Consider the following 20794-nt stretch of genomic DNA (forward strand, 5'->3'; position numbering starts at 1 on the left):
GAATATTATTGTTTTATATTTTTATGTATATTATGTTGTGTTGGTGTCCTTGTGTGTGGTGTATAGTGAAGCCAAAGACAAATTTCCACTTGTGGACAATAAAGAAACTAAACTAAACTAAACTAAAACTAAACATTTAATAGTGTAAATATTTGGCAAATTGCATGGAAACTAATTGTCAATTTGACTGCAACACAAAGGGAGTACCCATATTTTTAAAACAACAGGGGGATAAGATCAATGACAAATAAGGCATTCCAAGATCAGTTTTCATACTAGATTTTCAAGAAGAAATCTCTTTTAAACCATATTTGTGAGTAAGCTATTCTTTTAATGACATCTTTTCCTCACTTTTTATCTCTCTCTATCACAGCAAGCTCTATTTACAGTGGTGTCGGCTGGTCAGCACAGAGAGACAGTATGTCGCTGTTCTTAAAGGTGTGGAGGAAAACTACTTGCCTCTTCTAGAGTCTTCAGATGTCCCATCTACACTGAGAGGAAAGACAGAGTCAATCTTCAGTAACTGGAAGAGCCTCTCTGCCTTCCATTCGCAGTTACTCCTCCCAGCCATGGAGGGCGCTCTCTCCCAGACACTACAGCAGACCGATTGTTTTAGTAAATATGTGAGTAACAACTTATATTAGTGTGCACAGCGTCTGTATCCAAAATCGCATACTTTCCTTCTATACTGTATAGTTGGGGGAAAACAAAATAGTATGACAAGAGTAGTATGTACTAAATTAGTAAGTAGTATCAGAGAATGTCTAATATAAAGAGAATTGGCACTCTCTGCTTACTTCCGGATTCTGGACTGGTTGCAGTAACACGTCTCTATCCATGCGGGGGCGCTCGCGGGCGAGTGCAGAATGAATGGAGGTCTATGGCGAAATACCCCTCAAAACCCACTTTTCTCAGGATATAATTTTTTTTCTAGTAATTTAAATGTTGTATTCGAAAGGGGGGGCTAAGATGATACACTTAGCTGAAAATTGCATTTTTAAGTTCACTTATCTGCTCTAAAAAAGCGTTAAAAAATGTGATGACGTCACATATTTTCACACTGCCAGAGGGTCATTAGCAGAATGCTAGCTTGTTCCGGCCAACAACGGCCCAACCTGTAAGAAATCGAAAGGACATAAGTACTGGTTCATTCAACTTTCGACCTATAACCTATGTTGAACTTGCAAAACCTACAATAAAATCTGAGATTTCTCAACAGCAATCGGGTGAAAGAGACACATTTAGCCGTCTAGCCCCATTGACTCCCATTCAATCTGCACTCGCCCGCGATCACCCCCAGTGGAATTCTAATGGTACTGCAACCAAAATCAATACAATGGGGCTAAATAGGGAGTGCCAAAGCTCTCCGTAGACGGGCTCTGGTAGTATTAAATTACCCGGATGACTTACTACTTGCGGCAGGATTCTGAATTGTGCATACGATAGACACTTTACTATCCCATGAGGCCACGGGAGAGGATTTGTAATTGACAGAAAAGCGACGGAACTGCTGGTAGGTCACATATGATAGTGACAACAAGGTGAATGTAGTATGTCCGGATTACATACTACATCATACTACACACATTCATACTATATAGAACATATAGAAAGTTTTTTCCCAAATCAGTTAAGCGCAAACCCCACCCACAGCTGATTCTAAAGATTCCATTGGTCATGTTAATCAGTGTAAACTGTGTACTAATCACTAAACCACTATCCCTAGCCTACACCCTCACCTTAATCTTAATATAGCATTGGTAGCACATCCTGATACATAGCATTACATTATTTTAAGACTTGCATAATTTGGCAAAACAATAAAGTAATACAAAGACGACATGGAACAATGAACTGAGGAAACTGAGGAACTAAAGGCCCACTGCAGTGCCTTGGAACGCGCAGCTTTTTATGATGCGTTGACGTAATTTGAAGTTGACGTAAAATGAAGCTAAGGCGGGACATATTGAATGGCTCCTCCCCCTTTACAAATAGCCAATAGCATTTAGTTTACCTCACTGACTGCAAGTCGTACTTGACAGCACCATGGAAGCGAATCCTAGCGCTGATGAAAAGTTGGATTCAATAATAGAGGTGTGAATAAATTCTAGCCATTTCATTCTTAACCAACGTACAGTTGGAAAACGGAATAATACTTGAGCGTTTTTAGCAACCGGACACACATCTCCAACCCATATGGCTCCGTGACGTGTCAACGGTCGCTTTGGTCAGATGGTATTTATAGCATAGGGGGCGGGAGTCGGGACGCATTATATTCGGTGATGAGAAGCTGAAGTCCGCAATGATGTCATAAAAATCCGTGATCCATTTTAGCGGAAGTGAGAGACTGTACGTTTTGAATGCTTATATCTCCTAAATGGAATTTTGTCATTGTTTTGGAGCACACTAGCTTATTCATAAAAACTAAAAGCTAAAAAACTTACATTTTGATTTCAGGGGGCCTTTAAATACAGATGGAGTGTTAATGAACTGAACAGAAACAGGTGCGCAATTAATTCGGAACTATGGAAGGGAACACAGGCAGGCAAACAGGAAAACCAAAACACCATGACAATAAAACAGAACTACACAGGACATTACAAATAGGCAATGGGGTCCACATTTTTAAGTAAAAAACAACAACATAAAGGTAGTGTAAAAATAATACAATTAACCCCAGTGGTTTAATCCAAGTGTTCTGAGGCAAGATGGTCAGTTTTTCACAGTATTTATTTCCTTCACATGTCTGATTTTTCATCTCATCACTGACACTTTTTGTTTTATTAGTAACTAAATACACTATCTTTAGTTAACCTTATTAGTCACATTTGTTGTTGTAAATGACACAACTGAGGAACAGTCGTTATTTGTGCAATAATTGATATCATTTGTACATAAATGAATGCTAATGATGTATGATTATTATGAAATACTGGATTTTCATATTTTAAAATTATAACGGCTTAAAATATTAAGAAGGCTAAAGAAAATCAACCTGTACATAAAAAGGCATTTAAAAGGTAGCAAAAATAAATGAAGGAATGGGAAGTTATTTGAAAAACTAAAAAGCGAAGGGGGAAAAGCAAGTTTTAATGTGGCCTCCATATAACAAGAAGTTTAATTTAAAAAAGAAAAACAGACCCTGGGCAATAAAAGTTGAAGAAACACCCCAATACAAGGTTAACTGTCCTCTGAGATAGTCACAAGAATGTTATGAATAATGAAATGTTGGTATGTATTCATATGAAGACTTAGACTCTCATGCTGGACACTCTTTCTGCTCCACAGAAGGATCAGTTCTTTCTATATTCCCACTACATCCGTATGAGACCTGAGCCGGATGCTCTGCTCATCAGTCAGGCTGCTGACTTCTTCAGGGTGAGAAACCAACAACGATATAACATACTTTAATTGATTAATATGCCAAGACATGCAGCAGAGGTTTAGTTATGTCCAAATGGCACGTTCCACCAATATTATATAAAATAGGGCCTGAATGTTTTCTACAATACCTTCTTTTTGTGCTATGTTTTTTTTCCTACAAAAACATGATATTTGTGCCTCTAGTGCTTTAAAAAAGTAATGGGATGCCAGTTTATGCCCTGCCCTTGTGAAACAGAAGTACACTTTATCATACGTACTTATCTCTTCATCAAAAAGAGTACTTATGGGAAAACTTACTTTAAAAGAATATATACTTTAGTGTGAACAATGTAATGTTTTCAGGCACTTAAATGCATGTTAATTGCAATTATAATTCAATTTATATTAAATGCAGTTAGCTGAACTTTAGAGTGCTTTTTGACCCACTTAAGTAGGACTTAAGCACATGTAATTTCATAATTACTTCTATTATATTTTGAAATATTGTTAAAGCATACTGCTTAATGTACTGGGTGACTAGTCGAACATCATAAGTCTGACCTATCCATACTTGGCTCAACATACTGTAGAATAGTTCATGTTGCACTACTGTCTTTGCCCACAGAGTGGCAAAAGTGTTTTTGATGTCTGTGACATAAAAATAAAACATTGTTAAATTAATCAACCGGATCTCTCTCTCTCTCTCTCTCTCTCTCTCTCTCTCTCTCTCTCTCTCTCTCTCTCTCTCTCTCTCTCTCTCTCTCTCTCTCTCTCTCTCTCTCCTCTCTCTCTCTCTCTCTCTCCAGTCAAAGCTGTCTTCCTCTCTTGTTCCTGCTCCTCCATTTCCTCAGTGTCTCTCCACTCCCATTCAGAGACTGGAGCAGTACTGCCAGACACTGGAGGAACTGGGCGGTCTAAATCCCACTTCAGACTCCGCCCTCTCCATCCTAAAACACGCCCAGCGGCACGGAGCAGATCTGCGAGCCAGTGATCTCATCACGGGGTGTCTAGTAAGAGAATAAAACATTCATTCATGTCTGAGTCCACAGTATGTCTTTGTGAAGTCACAGTGAGCATTTCCACTGCAGTGCTGCCTCCTGGTGGTCAAAAGAGAGCAGCTTGATGCAGTTTAAAGCACAACAGATCACATCAACATAATATTATAACTTATACATGCTAACATATTAACATTTTAAAGTGCCCCTATTATGCTATTTTAAAGGTTCCTAATTTTGTTTTGGAGGTCTCCTACAACAGGTTTACATGCATCAAAGATCAAGAAACACTTACATTTTCTCATAATATACATTGCACATCACCACATTTTTCAGTGATTCTCAAACGACTCGTCGGATGAATCAGTCCCTCTAAAGTCTCTCCCCCTTTCTGAGAGCCTACTCTGCTCTGATTGGCCAGATGGCCCAGTCTGTTACGATTGGTTTACCAAGTCCTCAGCGATTGTACACACTGTAAAGACAGTAACGATGACATCGATTTTCACCCCGAACCTCCATTATGAGATGTTTCAGCTGTAATTCCTCACCATCAGCATCAGCATTAACAAGTGAATGTCCATCAACAAACTGATGTGTATATTTCTAATTTATTGCGGTGTACATGCTGGAACTTTATTAAAGGACAAGTTCGGTATTTTCGGTATTCGGTACACTTTAAAGCAGATCGTTTCTGATGAAATAGAACGGTTAAGATTAAAATTTGGACACATGCTACTGTCCCGAGAATTTTAGGTTTCTTTCGCTTTCCCCCCCACCTCCAGAATGGCTGCATATGTGCACTGGAACAATCCTTCCTAAAACGCATTAAACTTTTGTTTACAAATACGTGAAACTCACCGAGTGGTCAGGGGTGTTCACTAATATGCTCACACAAAAATCGCTGCAAAAGATGCTTTCCAAGATGCTATTTTTCCAAACTCCTTACACCCGTACATTCTTCCGTTGAGAGCTTGAATAATAGACACTCCAGCCCAGTTTCCGGCTGCGGAGTAATACCGTACCTCACAGCACATCCAATACAAGTCAATGGAGTTGTACAAAAACTACGATAAAACCTGTTGGAAAGCATCTTTTGCAGCGATTTTTGTGTGAGCATATCAGTGAATACCCCTTACCACTCGGTGAGTTTCACATCTTTGTAAACGAAAGTTTCATGCATTTTAGGAAGGATTGTTCCAGTGCACATATGCAGCCATTCTGGAGGTGGGGGTGGGGGGAAGCGAAAGAAACCTAAAATTCTCGGGACAGGAGCATGTGTCCAAAATTTTATCTTAACCGTTCTATTTCATCAGAAACGATCTGTAAACAGGGCTTTAAGTGTAAAATACCGAACTTGTCCTTTAACTATTAACCCTCTGAGGTCTGAGCTGTTTTCTGGCCCTGGAGGTGTTCTGACATGCTCTGACATTTGTGCTTATTTCTGTTACTTGTGACATTGTCATGGCTAAAGTCTTATTACACTGTATTTAGCACAAACTCTGCTACAATAATATATCAGCAGCATGTATGTAAAAGTTTGTAGTTTTGAGATAATGACATTTATGCGTGGTTTGTGATAATACCAAAAAAAATTGTCACTGAAATAAGGCCATGAAACCCATACTGATTATTTTTCACAAGACTTTTGAAAATTGTATCACGTAGCCTAGAATATTTGCTCCAAAACTATGTGAAAATCACCCTGACTGCTCATTCAGATAAGACAATATATTGATTTAAAATTCCTAAGACGTGTTTTGTGTGAGAAAGCCATATGCGAAGAGGCGTGATCATCTCATGAATATGTAAGCTTTTAACACCTGAGAAAGACAAAGATACTCCCCTAACTGCCCTATTAGGAGCGATCAGGCCCTGTCATTCAGAGCAACCTTGCACAAAGAATGAGGAGATTTAAAAAAAGAATGGCTTTTAGATTGTTTGGATTTATTTACAACACAACATAATCCAAAAATACACAACAAATGACAAAAGAGCACATTGAAAACAACGATCCAAAGACAGAGACCTTTGTGCCATTCCTAAAAACATTGTACATACCTTTCATTTCCAAGGTGTTTGATTTTCACTTCACCATGTTCATGTACAGAGACTCAGAGCAGGACTCAGTGGCATCTGGTCCCTGAAAGAAAAGAAAAAAAGTGAACATACTGGTATCAAGAGAAACTAGGCCTGCACGATTTTGGGAATACATTTTAGATTTTTCTGGTTAAAATTGCTTTTTAAAATTCACAGAATACACACACACACACACAAATGTTTCCAACAATATATAATATAATGAACACCATGTTTGTTGTGCCTTGTAGGCATACGCTATGTGCAGTACTGTATAAAATAATTATAACAATAACAATAACCTATAGCAGCCTATAAATCTTCCAAAAGATTTCAGTAACAATGCTATAGAAAAATATATTGATTATCATATGTTACTTCAAATGTTTCCATTCGTTATGATGATATGAAATGAGATAATAGTAAAAACATAAAGCCTAATGTTTGGTGCATTTTTCCTTTCAAACGCGATCGCCCCAAAATATGATACATTCAAACCCACAGCGCGCTCCAAAATATGATACATTCAAACCCACAGTGCGCTCCAAAATATGATACATTCAAATGCACAGCGCGCTCCAAAATATGATACATTCAAACCCACAGCGCGCTCCAAAATATGATACATTCAAACGCCATCGCGCTCCAAAATATTAAACATTATGGTTATACATATCTATGTTTGAGCAGATATCCACAAACAGTATTTAACAGTAAACACGGGTCTAAATAGTATAATATTCACCATATATCTAGCAACAGTTCAACTGCAATGTGAAGTTTATGCAACAATACCATAAACTAATAAGTAAGAATTTCTTACCTTACATCTTTCTTGTCTTCAAATCGCGTTCTTCTTCTTCTGGGGGTAAATCCAATGTAAGCTCACAGCGCGTCTTCCAAACTCGACGAAAAGCAGAGACTTGTGAAGTGTTTTGGTGTTTTGTGTTTGAGGTAACGAGGGCGTTCGCGTCCCATGTGGACGATTTGCATGTGAATCACTTTTGCGCGAGTGGGCGTGGTCGAATTAAAAGTAATTAGCAAGCGTTTGAGATACTGGACATCCTGTTGGTTTTATACAAATTACATAAACAGAGAATATTTGTTTTCAGTTTGAATCCGATCATTTAAAAGTACACACTTAAATGTTTATAAAGGTATATGGCTCATAAATGTGTGACAAGTATTTGCTGAGTTTTGTTTCAGTTTATAGACGTGCTCAAGAAAAAAAAGTTCACCGCGACGGAGAGGCGCGTACATGAGTACATGACAGCACACCCTGTTTATTTTCTTTATTTTACAAAAGCACAATGTTTTGATTTGATTGTAAGTGGACACATACAAAAGTAGAAATATCACAGATTCTTTTTTTATATTTCTTTTTTCTGTATAACCATAAATGACGGAGTAATTTAAGTTTATTGTACTACAATGTGAAGAAAATCCAGCAAAACGCGGGGGCGCGTTTGCCGACCTCAGAGGGTTAATAACTGTTAGCCGAACACTAACGGTAATGACTGATGTAACATTAAAGTTTGCAAAGAAAATCTTGCTCCATCCTTTATCTTTACTCAAAGTAGTAAGAACGAAAGACATGCATTAATAGACACAGTTTTAGGTAAAAGTGGCCCACAGCTGCTTAGCAGAACTATTTCAGTAAGACAGTAATAACGTGAGTTCCCTTATCAGTCGGTCACTCTCAACGTACGCCGTGACCGACGGATAAGAATCTCGCTAGAGAGGCCAATCTACTTCAAGTGAAACTAAACGAGCCAACGCACATTGGCATGCAATCATTTGCATCAGCTGCTCAGCCATGCAGCACGGTATATAATGAGTAGAAGGTGCGATTGTACTTTAGTCTTTTGCTTCGTAGCCAAGCACTTCGATGCTTTCTACAACTCTTCAGAAGAAGATTTTGAAACCTGAGCGAGCTTTCTTTTGCGGACCTCTCCATACTGGCGCGAGTGACACAGCACAACAGCGCGAGTGGTCTTTTTTTCTCTCTCTCTCTCTTTCTTTCCTTTTTGTTTTTGTTGTTCTGAGCAAACAAAATCTGTTCTAACAGCTGGTAAGGTGCGCATGAGAGCGCTCAAAGACCGTTTTCACGGCTGGTAAGACCGGCGAGGAAAGAGACAGCGCACAGACAAGTGCTCATTCCTTTCTGTGTTTGCAGTGGTCATTAAAAATCCCAGGATGTCTTTCGAAAGAGTAGGGGTGTAACCCCGGCATCCTGGCCAAATTTGCCCAGTGGCCTCTGTCCATCATGGCCTCCTAATCATCCTCATATACTGATTGGGTTCATCACTGTCTCCTCTCCACCAGTAAGCTGGTGTGTGGTGGGCGTTCTGGCGCAATATGGCTGCCGTCGCATCATCCAAGTGGATGCTGCACATTGGTGGTGGTTGAGGAGATTCCCCCTTCTATGTAAAGCGCTTTGAGTGCCGAGAAAAGCGCTATATAAATGTAATGAATTATTATTATTATTATTATTAGTGCTCCCCGCGATGAACAGATTTTTATCTTAACCGTTGTATTTCATCAGATACGATCTGTAAACAGGGCTTTAAGTGTAAAATACCGAACTTGTCCTTTAAGGTCGCATGCTTGGCCATAATCAATGTAGCGTGTGCACAACACGCATAGGCTACACTTTGCTTATCTCATCTACACACAGACACAGCAGTTCTCATTTTTAGAAAACCATACATTATTACAAGGAACAATATTAACACACCAGGTAAATCATTGTTGTGTCCATGAAGATGTGAAAAAATAGGCATAAATCTAGCTTACACATTTACCCAAATTATTATACACCTGTTTAATCGAAGCTAATTTGGGTGGGTTTCTCCCATCCCCATACAATGTCACTTCTCGTTTTTTTATGGCCCTGACGAGAACGTCGGTCTCCTCGGCTGTGAACCGCTCCTGGTGTGCGCCTGGCAAATCCGCCATTATAATAGCAAGCCGCCATGGAACAAGCGCGCCTGCTCTTAAAGGGAATGTGAGATGTCGCTCTGATTGGTTTATTTCACGTTACGCCCAAACCACACCTATGAATAATGAAGCTACTTCAGACCAACCCATTTTAGATTTGCGTCGGGCGCAAGAGTAATTTATCCCGCCGGTATAATAGCAACAGCACCCAAGATCCGCCCTCAAAGTTACTTGCGTTTCAGATCGTTAAAATAGGGCCCATTATAGTATCAATTTTATATTACTTTTAGGCCTAAAATATACTTTTAAAGATTTTATTCAACCCATAGCCCTGCTGAGGGCTATGGGTTGAGTAATGCCAGAGTTATGCTTCAGGTTTTAAACAATGAATAAAAATCACATTCATTTTTAACACACTGAATTTGTTGTCTTGTGCATACTATAAATCCATTGCATTAATATAATATCTGTGTAAAACTGTTCAAAATAGAACTGTAAAGAAGATTGAAAACTGATTTGCACATGACACCTCTTGTATTAGACTACAGAAAATTATAGTTATAAATAAATTATAATTATAAATACATTCATATTTAAGACATCTTTGTTGTATTGAAATTGATTGTCTTGTGCATACTACAAATCTATTGCACTAATATAACAATATTCTTTGTAAAAACATTCAACAACTTATCATTCATTAAGAAATCACTGAATGGTCACTCTCAAAAGGCTGACACAATGGGCAGCTACTCTTCATGACTGTCACAGTCAACATCGTTCGTCTGTGACTGAGAGAGTGCATTATCATAGAAGGCACATCGGCACTCACACAAATTTCAGAGAGCAAGTTCAGCACATCCTTCCTTTTTGCTTCTTTCACTGTGCTTTCATTGGGAAGTTGACTTGGCTTGAAGTTTGCCCACTTTTTTCCTCTCTTGCGTCATGTGAGAACAAGCATCAGCCGATATTTTTCCTCCTCTCGAGTGCCTCATCTTCTTAATCTCCTCACGTAAATGATTCGATTTCGATGCCTTATGTTTCTTATCCACCACAGAAACCACCACAGGTTCATCAATGCCGTAAAAATTATATATATTTTTTTTGTGTGTTGATCGAAAAGTACAAAGTAGATAAGAAAAAAAAAAGAAGAGAAGGGAGACTGACGTTTGTCGCGATTTGGAAAGAAAGGGAGAAAACATGACAGAATAACACGGCGGATATCGCATTTTATGTAAAATTAAAAATGTACTTTTCAATACCAACCAGATACAATACTGATTTTTGCAGGAACTCATTTTTTTTTTTTTTTTTTAATGACGTTTATCGCGTTTTGGAACCAAACTCTCCATATATAACTTCAATATTGATGCATCCTCCATAGCATTCATATCATATCAAATCGCACAACAACAAGAAGATGATGCTCTGCTGTGCTTATAAATCATACCAAGTGATATTTTTTGAAAATGTAAAAATGAAGCAAGTTTTCTGTGATGTTTATGGTTAGGGGATAGAATATACAGTTTGTACAGAATAAAAATCATTACATCTATGGAATGTCCCCATAAAACATGAAAACCCAACGCGTGTGTGTGTTTCAGATACCCGTGGCGGAGCGTGGAGAGCTGGTGCGTCAGGGTGAGCTGTGTGTGTGCGGTGGAGGCAGACGGAAAAAGACGGGAATCAGAAACGTCTTCCTCTATCAGAACTACGTCATCTTCACCAAACACAAAACACCCAATCCGGGATGCAGTGTGTACAGTTTCAAACACAGCATTAAGGTACACACACACAGGCTGTGGGGGGGATACTAATGTACTGCACAGGATAGTGCCTGCAATTTTCTAAAAAATGACAACAGTATGAGACGATAAATTTCACACAACCTCATTGTACTTAAAGAGAGTACACTTTCATTACTATATTTCTTAACCCACTTTGTAAAATGCAATTTGTAATAATGTACTTTCACAGTAAAACTTTAAATTTGACATTTTAAATCAAGTTTTTATAATATTTTATTTTGCTTTAAAGAAGTACACTTAATCTGATATGTTGACTAACATGCTACGGCATATGTATAAGTATTGATTATATTTTTAACTGTAGTGTGTTCTTTGATATTACATTTAAAATTATATTTTAAATATACTAAATTGCAACTTCATTATTACAAATGTGTAATTACTAATATGTTAGAATTAGGGGTGTAACGGTTCACAAAATTCACGGTTCGGTTCGATACGATACACTTGTGTCACGGTTCGGTACGGTTCGGTTCGGTACGTTTTCCATAGGCAACAGCAAAAATAAATTGAGAAATTTTGAGAAATTTCCTTGAATAATTTTTTTTATTATTATTATTTTATTTAATGAAACTAACATCATAAAGTATGATTTTTTTATAAAAAAAATTTTGTGCTTTTTTTACTGAGCAATAATGGAGCTATACTTGACTCTTCTTATGAGCATATAAAACAAAACAGCTCCTTGGACAAAATGAAATTTAATATTGTTGTAGTAGGCTAGTTATAAACAAAGGTTCATTTTAGTTCAGATTAATATTTGAGGGCAGCAATTGTATTCATAATGTCAAAATAAAACAGTGTTAGTGTTACTACAGCAAATCCATTCCACGGTGAATGTTGCTGATCTGTGGACACTGGATAGTTCATTCATGGCACGATGTTTCTTCCTGGTTTCCACGTCAGCGCTGTTTGATCCGTTAATAACAGAGAAATGTGCATGTTTCTCACTAGATCTCGCAGCGATGTTATTACTTCAGTGGCGAATTCAAAAAGCATTTGAAATTCAAATGCTTTCTTTACTGGTCTGGATATCTTAGCGCTGTGTGGTGTTGCTTGATCAGGCTCGCGCATAGGGCTCACGAGTCCCGCTTCACAGGTCAAAACTGATAAACGGTCCACACGAACACAATAAGAGTAGCTCAGTTTCGTTCCTTACATTGCATTTGCCAGTTGATGTTGTGGTCGCACCAGCCTCTATGAGCGCGCTTGCCACCCGCGACGCGCCTTCATTTGAAATAACGAAATTTTGTTCGGTACGTAACCGTTCGGTACGTAATGCGTACCGAAAACCGAACCGAAAGCCTCGTACCGAACGGTTCGATATGAATACGCGTATCGTTACACCCCTAGTTAGAATACATGGCATTCAAGTTTCAATAGAAATTACATTAAAATGCATTTTAGTTCAACATAAATGCTTGTCAGTGCATTCAGCAGTAAACCATTTTTATAATTATGAAATTACACAGAAAGATGTACTTAAGTCCTACTTAACGGGGCTTGGCTCCTCAACGGGGCTTAAGTCCTACTTAAGTGGGTCAAAAGGCAATCTAGAGTTCAGCTAATTGCATTTAACATGCAATTAAGTCTCCGAAAACATTACATTAATTTAACACTTAAAGGGTTAGTTCACCCAAAAATGAAAATTAGCCCATGATTTACTCACCCTGAAGCTGTCCTTGGTGTATATGACATTCTTCTTTCCGACGAATACAATCAGAGTTATATTAAAAAATGTCCTGGTTCTTCCAAGCTTTACAATAGGAGTGAATGGCTGGAGAAAATTTGAAGCCCAAGTGCATCCATCCATGATAAATATACTCCACACGGCTCCGGTGGGTTAATAAAGGCCATCTTAAGCGAAGCCATAGGTTTTTGTTAGAAAAATACCCATATTTATCATTTAAAATGTAAAATAACTAGCTTCCGGCAGACGACCGTACGCACACTACGCAAGTCGACTTGCGCCAAAAGAGCATCCCGTGGCGCATGTATGACGTAGGATGTAGGAGTATCGTAAGCTTAGACGCCTCTCGCGGTTTAAACAAATAGGGCTGTGCAACAAACCGAAGCTCCTCTTCTATTATATAGAAATCCTATGAAATTTCTCTTCAAAATAGCTAATTCACGACCAGTGTTTTGTTTTGCTCTTTCCTCTGAGCTTCCGCGTTCGTCATTGCGCTTCGCGTTGTGTCAGGGGTTAGTCTTCCACCGTAAAACGATGCGTACGGCCGTCTGTTGGAAGCTAGTGATTATAGTTTGTAAAGTTTTAAATATGGGTATTTTACACAAACGATTGACTTCACTTCAGAAGGCCTTTATTAACCTCCTGGAGCCATATGGATTACTTTTATAATGGATGGATGAACTTTTTTGGTCTTCAAATTTATTATAAAGCTTGGATGAGACAGGACATTTTTTTATATAACTCCTAGTGATGGGTCAGTCATGAACGATTCGTTCATTTTGAACGAATCTTTATTATGACTCGGGACTACCGAGTTGTCTCAGAGAGTGATTCGTTCATTTTGTCTTGACCGCGCCTGCGCAACATCCTATGGATTCTGTACTGGAAACAGAAATGATTAGTTCATCTTTTGAGTCTTCAGGTTCGGGTCCAAGTCTTTCGTTCTTCCCATCAGTCCCATAGGCTATGCTGTCAGTACCGGAAAGAGAAATGATTAGTTCACCTCTTGAGTCTTCAGGTCTGATTCTTCTGAGTCTTTCGTTCTTTTGTCATGTGATGAACGAATGACTCGAACCCGAAGACTCAAAAGATAAATTAATCAATTCTGTATCCGGTATCGACTGCATAGCTCAGCCTATATGGGGCTGTCACGTGATGAACGAATGACTCGAACCCGAAGTCGATAGACTCGAAACGTCAACTAATCAATTCTGTATCCGGTACTACAGACTGCATAGCTCAGTTTATGAGGATGTCACAGAATGAACGGACGTTCTTAGATCGGGAGGTGAGGTAAACTAACAGACTGCATAGCCTGAAGACCAAGATAAATAGTTTTTGTTTCTCATAATTTGGCCTTTTCCTTGCATTGCAATTTCTTTCTTATTCTAAATGTGATTAACATTTGATGTGTTTGGGGAATTTGGCTAACATATAACATTTTAAATACATTCTGCTGAAATGAACGAAATGACTCGGAAAAAAATGCCTCATTTTGATGAACGAGATTCAAAGATCCGAGTCAGTAAAATTATCCGAACTTCCCACTACTAAAAACTCCGATTGTATTCGTCTGAAAGAAGAATGTCATACACCTTGGATGGCTTCATGGTGAGTAAATCATGGGCTAATTTTCATTTTTGGGTGAACTATCCCTTTAAGGATATTCTTTTAAAGTATATTAGCATATTGGCATCTTTTTTAGTGTGTACAAATATTCCTAATGTTGGTAGTCTGATCAGTAAAACTCACTTCTTATATACTTATATTAATGACCTGATATTTCTTCAGGTCATTGCACATACACACACATTTGATCTTAGAACGTCACACTAACTGTGTTTCCTCAGACGGGTGAGATGGGCCTCACTCAGAGCGTCGGGGATGACGGACTGAGATTTGAAGTGTGGGTGAGACAGGTGTCACGCACCAGGGACTGTCTCACTCTCCAGGCTGCCAGCGCACAGGAAAGAGGAACCTGGACCCACGATATCGCACAGCTGCTCTGGACTCATGCCATCCATAACACAGGTCAGGAACTAACCTTTGACCTCTCACCTTTACATCACCAGTCTCCTCTCATCTCTGATGTCTTTTACGTATTACTCTGTTCCTTTTCCTGTTGATAATTTTCTTTTGATGCAGTATTGAATAAAATATGACTATATTTATGGTTGACATTTCACAACATTCCCCTTATGAAAAAGAGTACACTTTAGCATACATTTAAAAAGATTACTTATTACAGAAATAATATACTTTCAAAGAATATACTTAAGTGTCAACTGAATGTAATGTTTTGAGACATGCAATTAAATTAAATGTTTTATATATAGTTATATAGTTAAAATTTATATTAAATACAATTAGCTTAACTTTAGAGTGTTGTTTGACCCACTTAAGTAGGACTTAAGTACATCTTTATATTTCAATTCATAATTATGATATTTAAATATGGTTAAATACTGTCTAATGTACTGACAAGCACTTATGGTAAACTAAAATATACTTTAATGTCATTTGTATTGAAACTTGTATGGCAAGTATTTTAATATTTAATCATGTATCTTAATCATGCATTTGTAATGATGAAGTTGTAATTTTGTACATTTAAAATATAAACTTTAAATGTAATATTGAATATTATAATCAGTACTTGTCTGTAGTCTGTTAGTCAACACATCAAAAAAGTGAACTTCTTTAAAATAATTCTTTAATAAATTGTATTAAATCATAATGATTTAAAATGTTCGAAATTAACTTTAGTTTGGAATAATTACAAAGTGCACTTTTTAAAAGTGCTGTTCATCATATAAAGTGATCGTGTCTCTTCAGAAAATTTGGACTAAACCACTCAATTCATATGGATTAGTTTTACGATCTCTTTATTAACTTTTTGAAGCGTCAAAGTGGTAGTTGCCTAGCTATCAGTGGAAGGACAAATCTCTCAGATTTCATTAAAAATATCTTCCATTTGTGTTCTGAAGATGTACGAAAGTCTTATGAGTTTGGAACAACATTAGGGTGAGTATATGATGACAGATTTATTTATTTTTTTTGGGTGAACTAACCCTTTAACGAACATTAACAAAGCATAATTAGTTATTATACGGCTCTGTGGAATACTTGATTCTGATTGGTCAATCGCACCATCCTGTGGTGTGTTATTCCCCGATAACAGCTGATTAAAAACTGATAACAAGTTAGTTATCAGTTTTGTTTTGCATTTGGTGAGCTAATAAAATATTTAAACTCAAATAAATATTTTGTGTACAGTTATTTAATTATGTCATCAGGTATGGCGGACTCGCTCTTTTGTTTCATACAAACGCTGCTGCTGCCATTTTGCAACGATTGTTTTGTAAACTGTAATGGATTATAAGATAACAAAAAGGCAAGATTTTAAAACAGTTTCATCTCACATCAGTATTTGAGTTATATAGTTTGAACTTGCCGATTGTTAGCAACTGCTTTCTTCGAGGAAGCTTTGCGTTTAAAGACCTAATAAAATATTTCAACTCAAGTCAATGTTCAGTGTCTAATTATTTACTTATGTGGCAAGTAGCCATTTAGTAGTAGTAGTAGTAGCCTTTATTGTCACTTAGTCACAAGTCCAACAGTTTGTTATCACAGAATAAACCCCTTCAGTGTGATGCAATGATCACCTGATCATCCTGTCAGGGTTTATTCTGCTATAACAACCAGCTGGATGTGCATTAACTAACGTTAACTTAATAGGACCTTATTGTAAAGTGTAACCTATTGTTCTTTATAGTTCTTTTGCACTGTAATCTGTTTGAAACATTTGTTTACTTTAAAAACAATTTGTGTATTGTGTATTTGTGTAAAAAAAAAATTTTTTATTTAAATGTTCAGAGTTCTTTTTGTTAAACCTGTTAGGAGGACAACACTGTTTTGAACTTGAATGAATTTGAACTTAATTCAATACCTTGATAATAGCTTCAGCAATTATCGTTAAATAAAAATTGTATACGTCATTTAAGCCCGTCTAAATCGGTCCAATGGCGGTTTCCTATAGAACAGATGAAGGTCTACTGTCTTTCCGTGTGGCAAAGTAATTTAGTTCCTATTAAACTTTTATCTGACTCCATTTTATCACGACAATTTAGGTTAGAATGCCAATTGGTTATTTGTCATTTCTATAATAGTTTAGCAGCACATTTGATTATTCTTTTCAACTCTTTACTTATATTTTACCCGTTCATATTAGGAATCTATGTCGCTTTGAGGTCCTCGCGCCTTTCTGTTTAATGTGGGTCTCACGATCACAAACTCGTCAGTTTTCGGTCACTAAACAGAGGTAATTGGCTATATACCTGAGATGGTCACATTCACGCTTACACAATCAAAGATACTTTTGTACAGCCCCCGTGGTTTTTGTATACACTTGAATTTAAAATAACTTCAGGCAGAGGTATGGCCACTACCACAAATATAAGTCGACCAACATTACTTCTCTTATAATAGCTTTGGATTGGCCATGCCGTGGTTTCCCACGTACACTTATCTTAAGTAACATTAAATTAAAACAGAGGTAAGACACACCCAAATTTAGGTTGATCAAGCAGCATTTTGCTGTCCTAAACGGAAATTAACTTCTTGTCTTTACAAGACCACATACACTTGAATTAGTGCCAAATATTAGTCGTGACTAATCTGACACAGATTTTGCGGTAACATACGAATCCGTTTAATCTTCTTTAAAAATAATTTCAGAGTAAGTCAGAATAAAATTAAATGTTTACAATTTTATTATGTCAGGTAAATGTATCATGCCAATTTCATAATCAGTTCAAAGATAGTAAATACAAAACATCAAATGCTGTGGAATAAAGAGAAAAGATGTGAACCTGACATTATAAAATACATGATGCTGAGTGTCTTGCCCACACTCCGCATCACGGGCTAATTTGAGCTACAAATCGCCCTGAGCCTCTCGCTGCATTTCTTTAAGTACTCAGACCGAGACAGAAACTTATTTAACATGGAAACATATGCTAACAATGGGAATTTGCATTCAGAGTTTACACCTTTTGGGAGCAGGATGCCATTTGCCTGGAAGACACACCCTCCTCTGTGTGCAAGTCATCTCTAAACTCTTAAAAACTTCATTACCTTTTGGTTTACTTTTTGGGGAATGAGACCTTTGTATCAGTTACACTGAGACATTTCAAATGATACCAAACATGTATAATACTGTATAATTATTCACATTAAACCATATAGGTTTTTGGGTGAATATCTGGTGATCTCAGCGTGAGAGAGAGACAACATGGCGAAGGTGATTGACTCGGGGATGCTAGTTTCTCAAGAGAGAGTCAGATGTTAATTTCGAGAAAGGTCCTTTGTCTTCTCGGGGAGTGGTCGTTCCTCAACCAGACTGCCCATAATTTTCTAATTCCTTAATTCTTACAGTTTACTTGCCTACTCAGAGATGACGATTGCGACAAAATTAAATCACCACACTAGCCTGGTGTTTGTCAAAAAACAAAGTTATTAAAAAGTTATTTATAAAAGTTATTCTGCCAAAATATTTTCTCTGCGGTGGTGAGAGAAAAACACTGACATTTGCGATTCAGACTGGACCACTACCTCCTGTGAATTCTAAAATTACCAAACGTCACCATGTAAAATGTCAGAATAGGTCTTATGATGCTTGCAGGTGATGTCTTAGTAGGCAGCGTACTAGGATTTTGAACAGTTTTTGATTTATTTTTACTTTAGATTTTACCATCAAAAATCCATTAGTTAAATACCACAAAGTTCTGCTTAATTAACTAAGTGCCCATTTTCCCTAATTAATGAGCTCTTAAAAAGGAATACTTTGCAGTTATTGACCTAGTTATTTATGTATAATTAAGACAACATTAAAAGACAGTTTAATTAGATGTCTTCTGTCCATGTAGGTTTTTTTTTTTTTTTTTTTTTTGCAGGATCTTGTCTAGGGGCAGTTTTTGGAAAACACCAATTTGTGATTAATGATTAATTAATTATGGGAATTGGAGCCATGTCAGTCATTAAGGCATTTTTTTTTTTTGCATTTGCACTTTTGTCTTTTCTTTATGCAAATGAGACTTAAATTATACTTTACTCCACATTGTATTCTGTTTTGTTCATTAACCATCATGTTTAATGGTGTTTTCTATACTTTGGACTCTTAAAAAATGGACTTGTATACTGAAGTCACACAGACATATTTTATTGTAAAGAATGCCTCATCCATTTTCATGCACATATTTGACAAAAAGGTGTGTGTGTGTGTGTGTGTGTGTGTGTGTGTGTGTGTGTGTGTGTGTGTGTGTGTGTGTGTGTGTGTGTGTGTGTGTGTGTGTGTGTGTAGAGTTGTGTCTGAAGGAGTCTCTGTGTATGGGAGTTTCCAGTAAGCTGCTACTGGATGTGACAGGAGCTCAAGTTTCAGAACTGGACTCCAGCTTCAGCCTGAACGACAGAGGTACAAACACACACACACAAATCTAAATGCATAGACTTGCATTACATGCATACAGCTAGTCATACATACAATAACCTAACCCTAAAAGAAACCTTTCTGCATTTTTACAATAAAAACAAAACAATTGAAGACTTCCCCAAAATAAGGTTTTGTCAGGATCAGCTACAAATTTGTCCCCAAAATATGGTTAGGTAGGCCCAAACACACGCACACATTTATCGGCTGCATCCAAAATCACATACGTCCCTACAATATAGTAGATGAAAAACAGTATGTGACAAAAGAAGAAATGTGCATACTGAATTGTGCATACAATGAACATTTTACAATCCCATGAGGCCACGGGAGAGGATTTGTGAATGACAGTGGAGCGACGTAACTCATGCTGGTAGGTCACATGATAATGACAACATGGTGAATGTACATACCAACATACGAACATTCATACTACACACATTCATAATATATAGAACATGCTTTTTAGCGGTCGTGAAGTAATTACTTATTCAAAATAAGTACCTACTCAAGAGAGTATGCGATTTTGGACGTGGCCATCCTCATGTTCCTTCACTGCATGCAATACTCCTTGTTTTCCAACAGATGTCACTTTATCTCTCATCACATTAAAACAGTATTTTTAAAACTACGCTTAAAACTTGGCTTAAGACAAATAAATGATGTGATCACTGATCTGGACTTTTTACATGGAATACATATGTGATGTAAGTTGTTTTTGTACCACTAATATAAATGGTTCTAAAAAGGCTAACAATTTTGGTAAACACAATTATGAACTCAGAGCCACCCTAGACTATTTTTGAACAAGTTTTTATTATTTTTCTCATTCTCTCTTTCAGTTCAGAGCAGTTGTTCAGATTCATCTTCTGTGGGCAGCATGAAAGGGGGCGACTCACCCGCCTCTGCAAGAGATTCAAAGAGAAACAGCGAGCAAACAGGACACACTCAGGTGAGTCACACATTCACATACACATACACATACACACACGTGCAGTGAGTAAAGATGATGATGATGATGATGATATGTAATTGTGTTTTATAGAGCACTTCACCCTCCACCTCTGTGTGAATCAACTCACAATGGAAGTCTTAAAATTCATGTAAGTATTTTAAATGTGTTATTTTGTGTGTGTTTTTTCTTCTTCTAAATATGTTTTGTACACATTATATGTTATGTATTTATTCAGAATATGTGGATACAAATGTGGGGGGAAATGCTTTTTAGAAGCAGAGTGTGCAGTTGCAGAATTTACCAGCAGGGGCTCATTCAACAAAACATTAATATACTATTAAATGCACATTTAACCCTACAATTACTGTATCATATTTGATATGTAAATATTCTAAAGCCTCTAAATGATGAGCATGATCAACTTGGCTGAAAACTACATCTACTACATACCATCTGCTGTCTGATTTAAAAAAAATAAAT

General features: G+C 37.2%; 1 protein-coding gene across 1 annotated transcript in view; it reads left to right on the plus strand.

Annotated features, from left to right (window-relative positions):
• LOC309491676 (pleckstrin homology domain-containing family G member 4B-like) overlaps window positions 1-20462 on the plus strand; it is a 36496-nt gene extending 16034 nt beyond the window's left edge. Inside the window, exons 15-22 of the mRNA XM_082190722.1 lie at window positions 374-623; window positions 3289-3378; window positions 4170-4373; window positions 10979-11158; window positions 14723-14903; window positions 19234-19344; window positions 20202-20311; window positions 20405-20462. Of these exons, the coding sequence (XP_082046848.1) occupies window positions 374-623; window positions 3289-3378; window positions 4170-4373; window positions 10979-11158; window positions 14723-14903; window positions 19234-19344; window positions 20202-20311; window positions 20405-20431 (1153 nt within the window). The 3' untranslated portion in view covers window positions 20432-20462. The remainder of the gene's footprint in view (window positions 1-373; window positions 624-3288; window positions 3379-4169; window positions 4374-10978; window positions 11159-14722; window positions 14904-19233; window positions 19345-20201; window positions 20312-20404) is intronic.
• Window positions 20463-20794: the final 332 nt, after the last annotated feature.

Source organism: Leuciscus leuciscus (assembly GCF_965113295.1).
Source record: "Leuciscus leuciscus genome assembly, contig: HAP1_SCAFFOLD_425, whole genome shotgun sequence".
Lineage (NCBI taxonomy): Eukaryota > Metazoa > Chordata > Actinopteri > Cypriniformes > Leuciscidae > Leuciscus > Leuciscus leuciscus.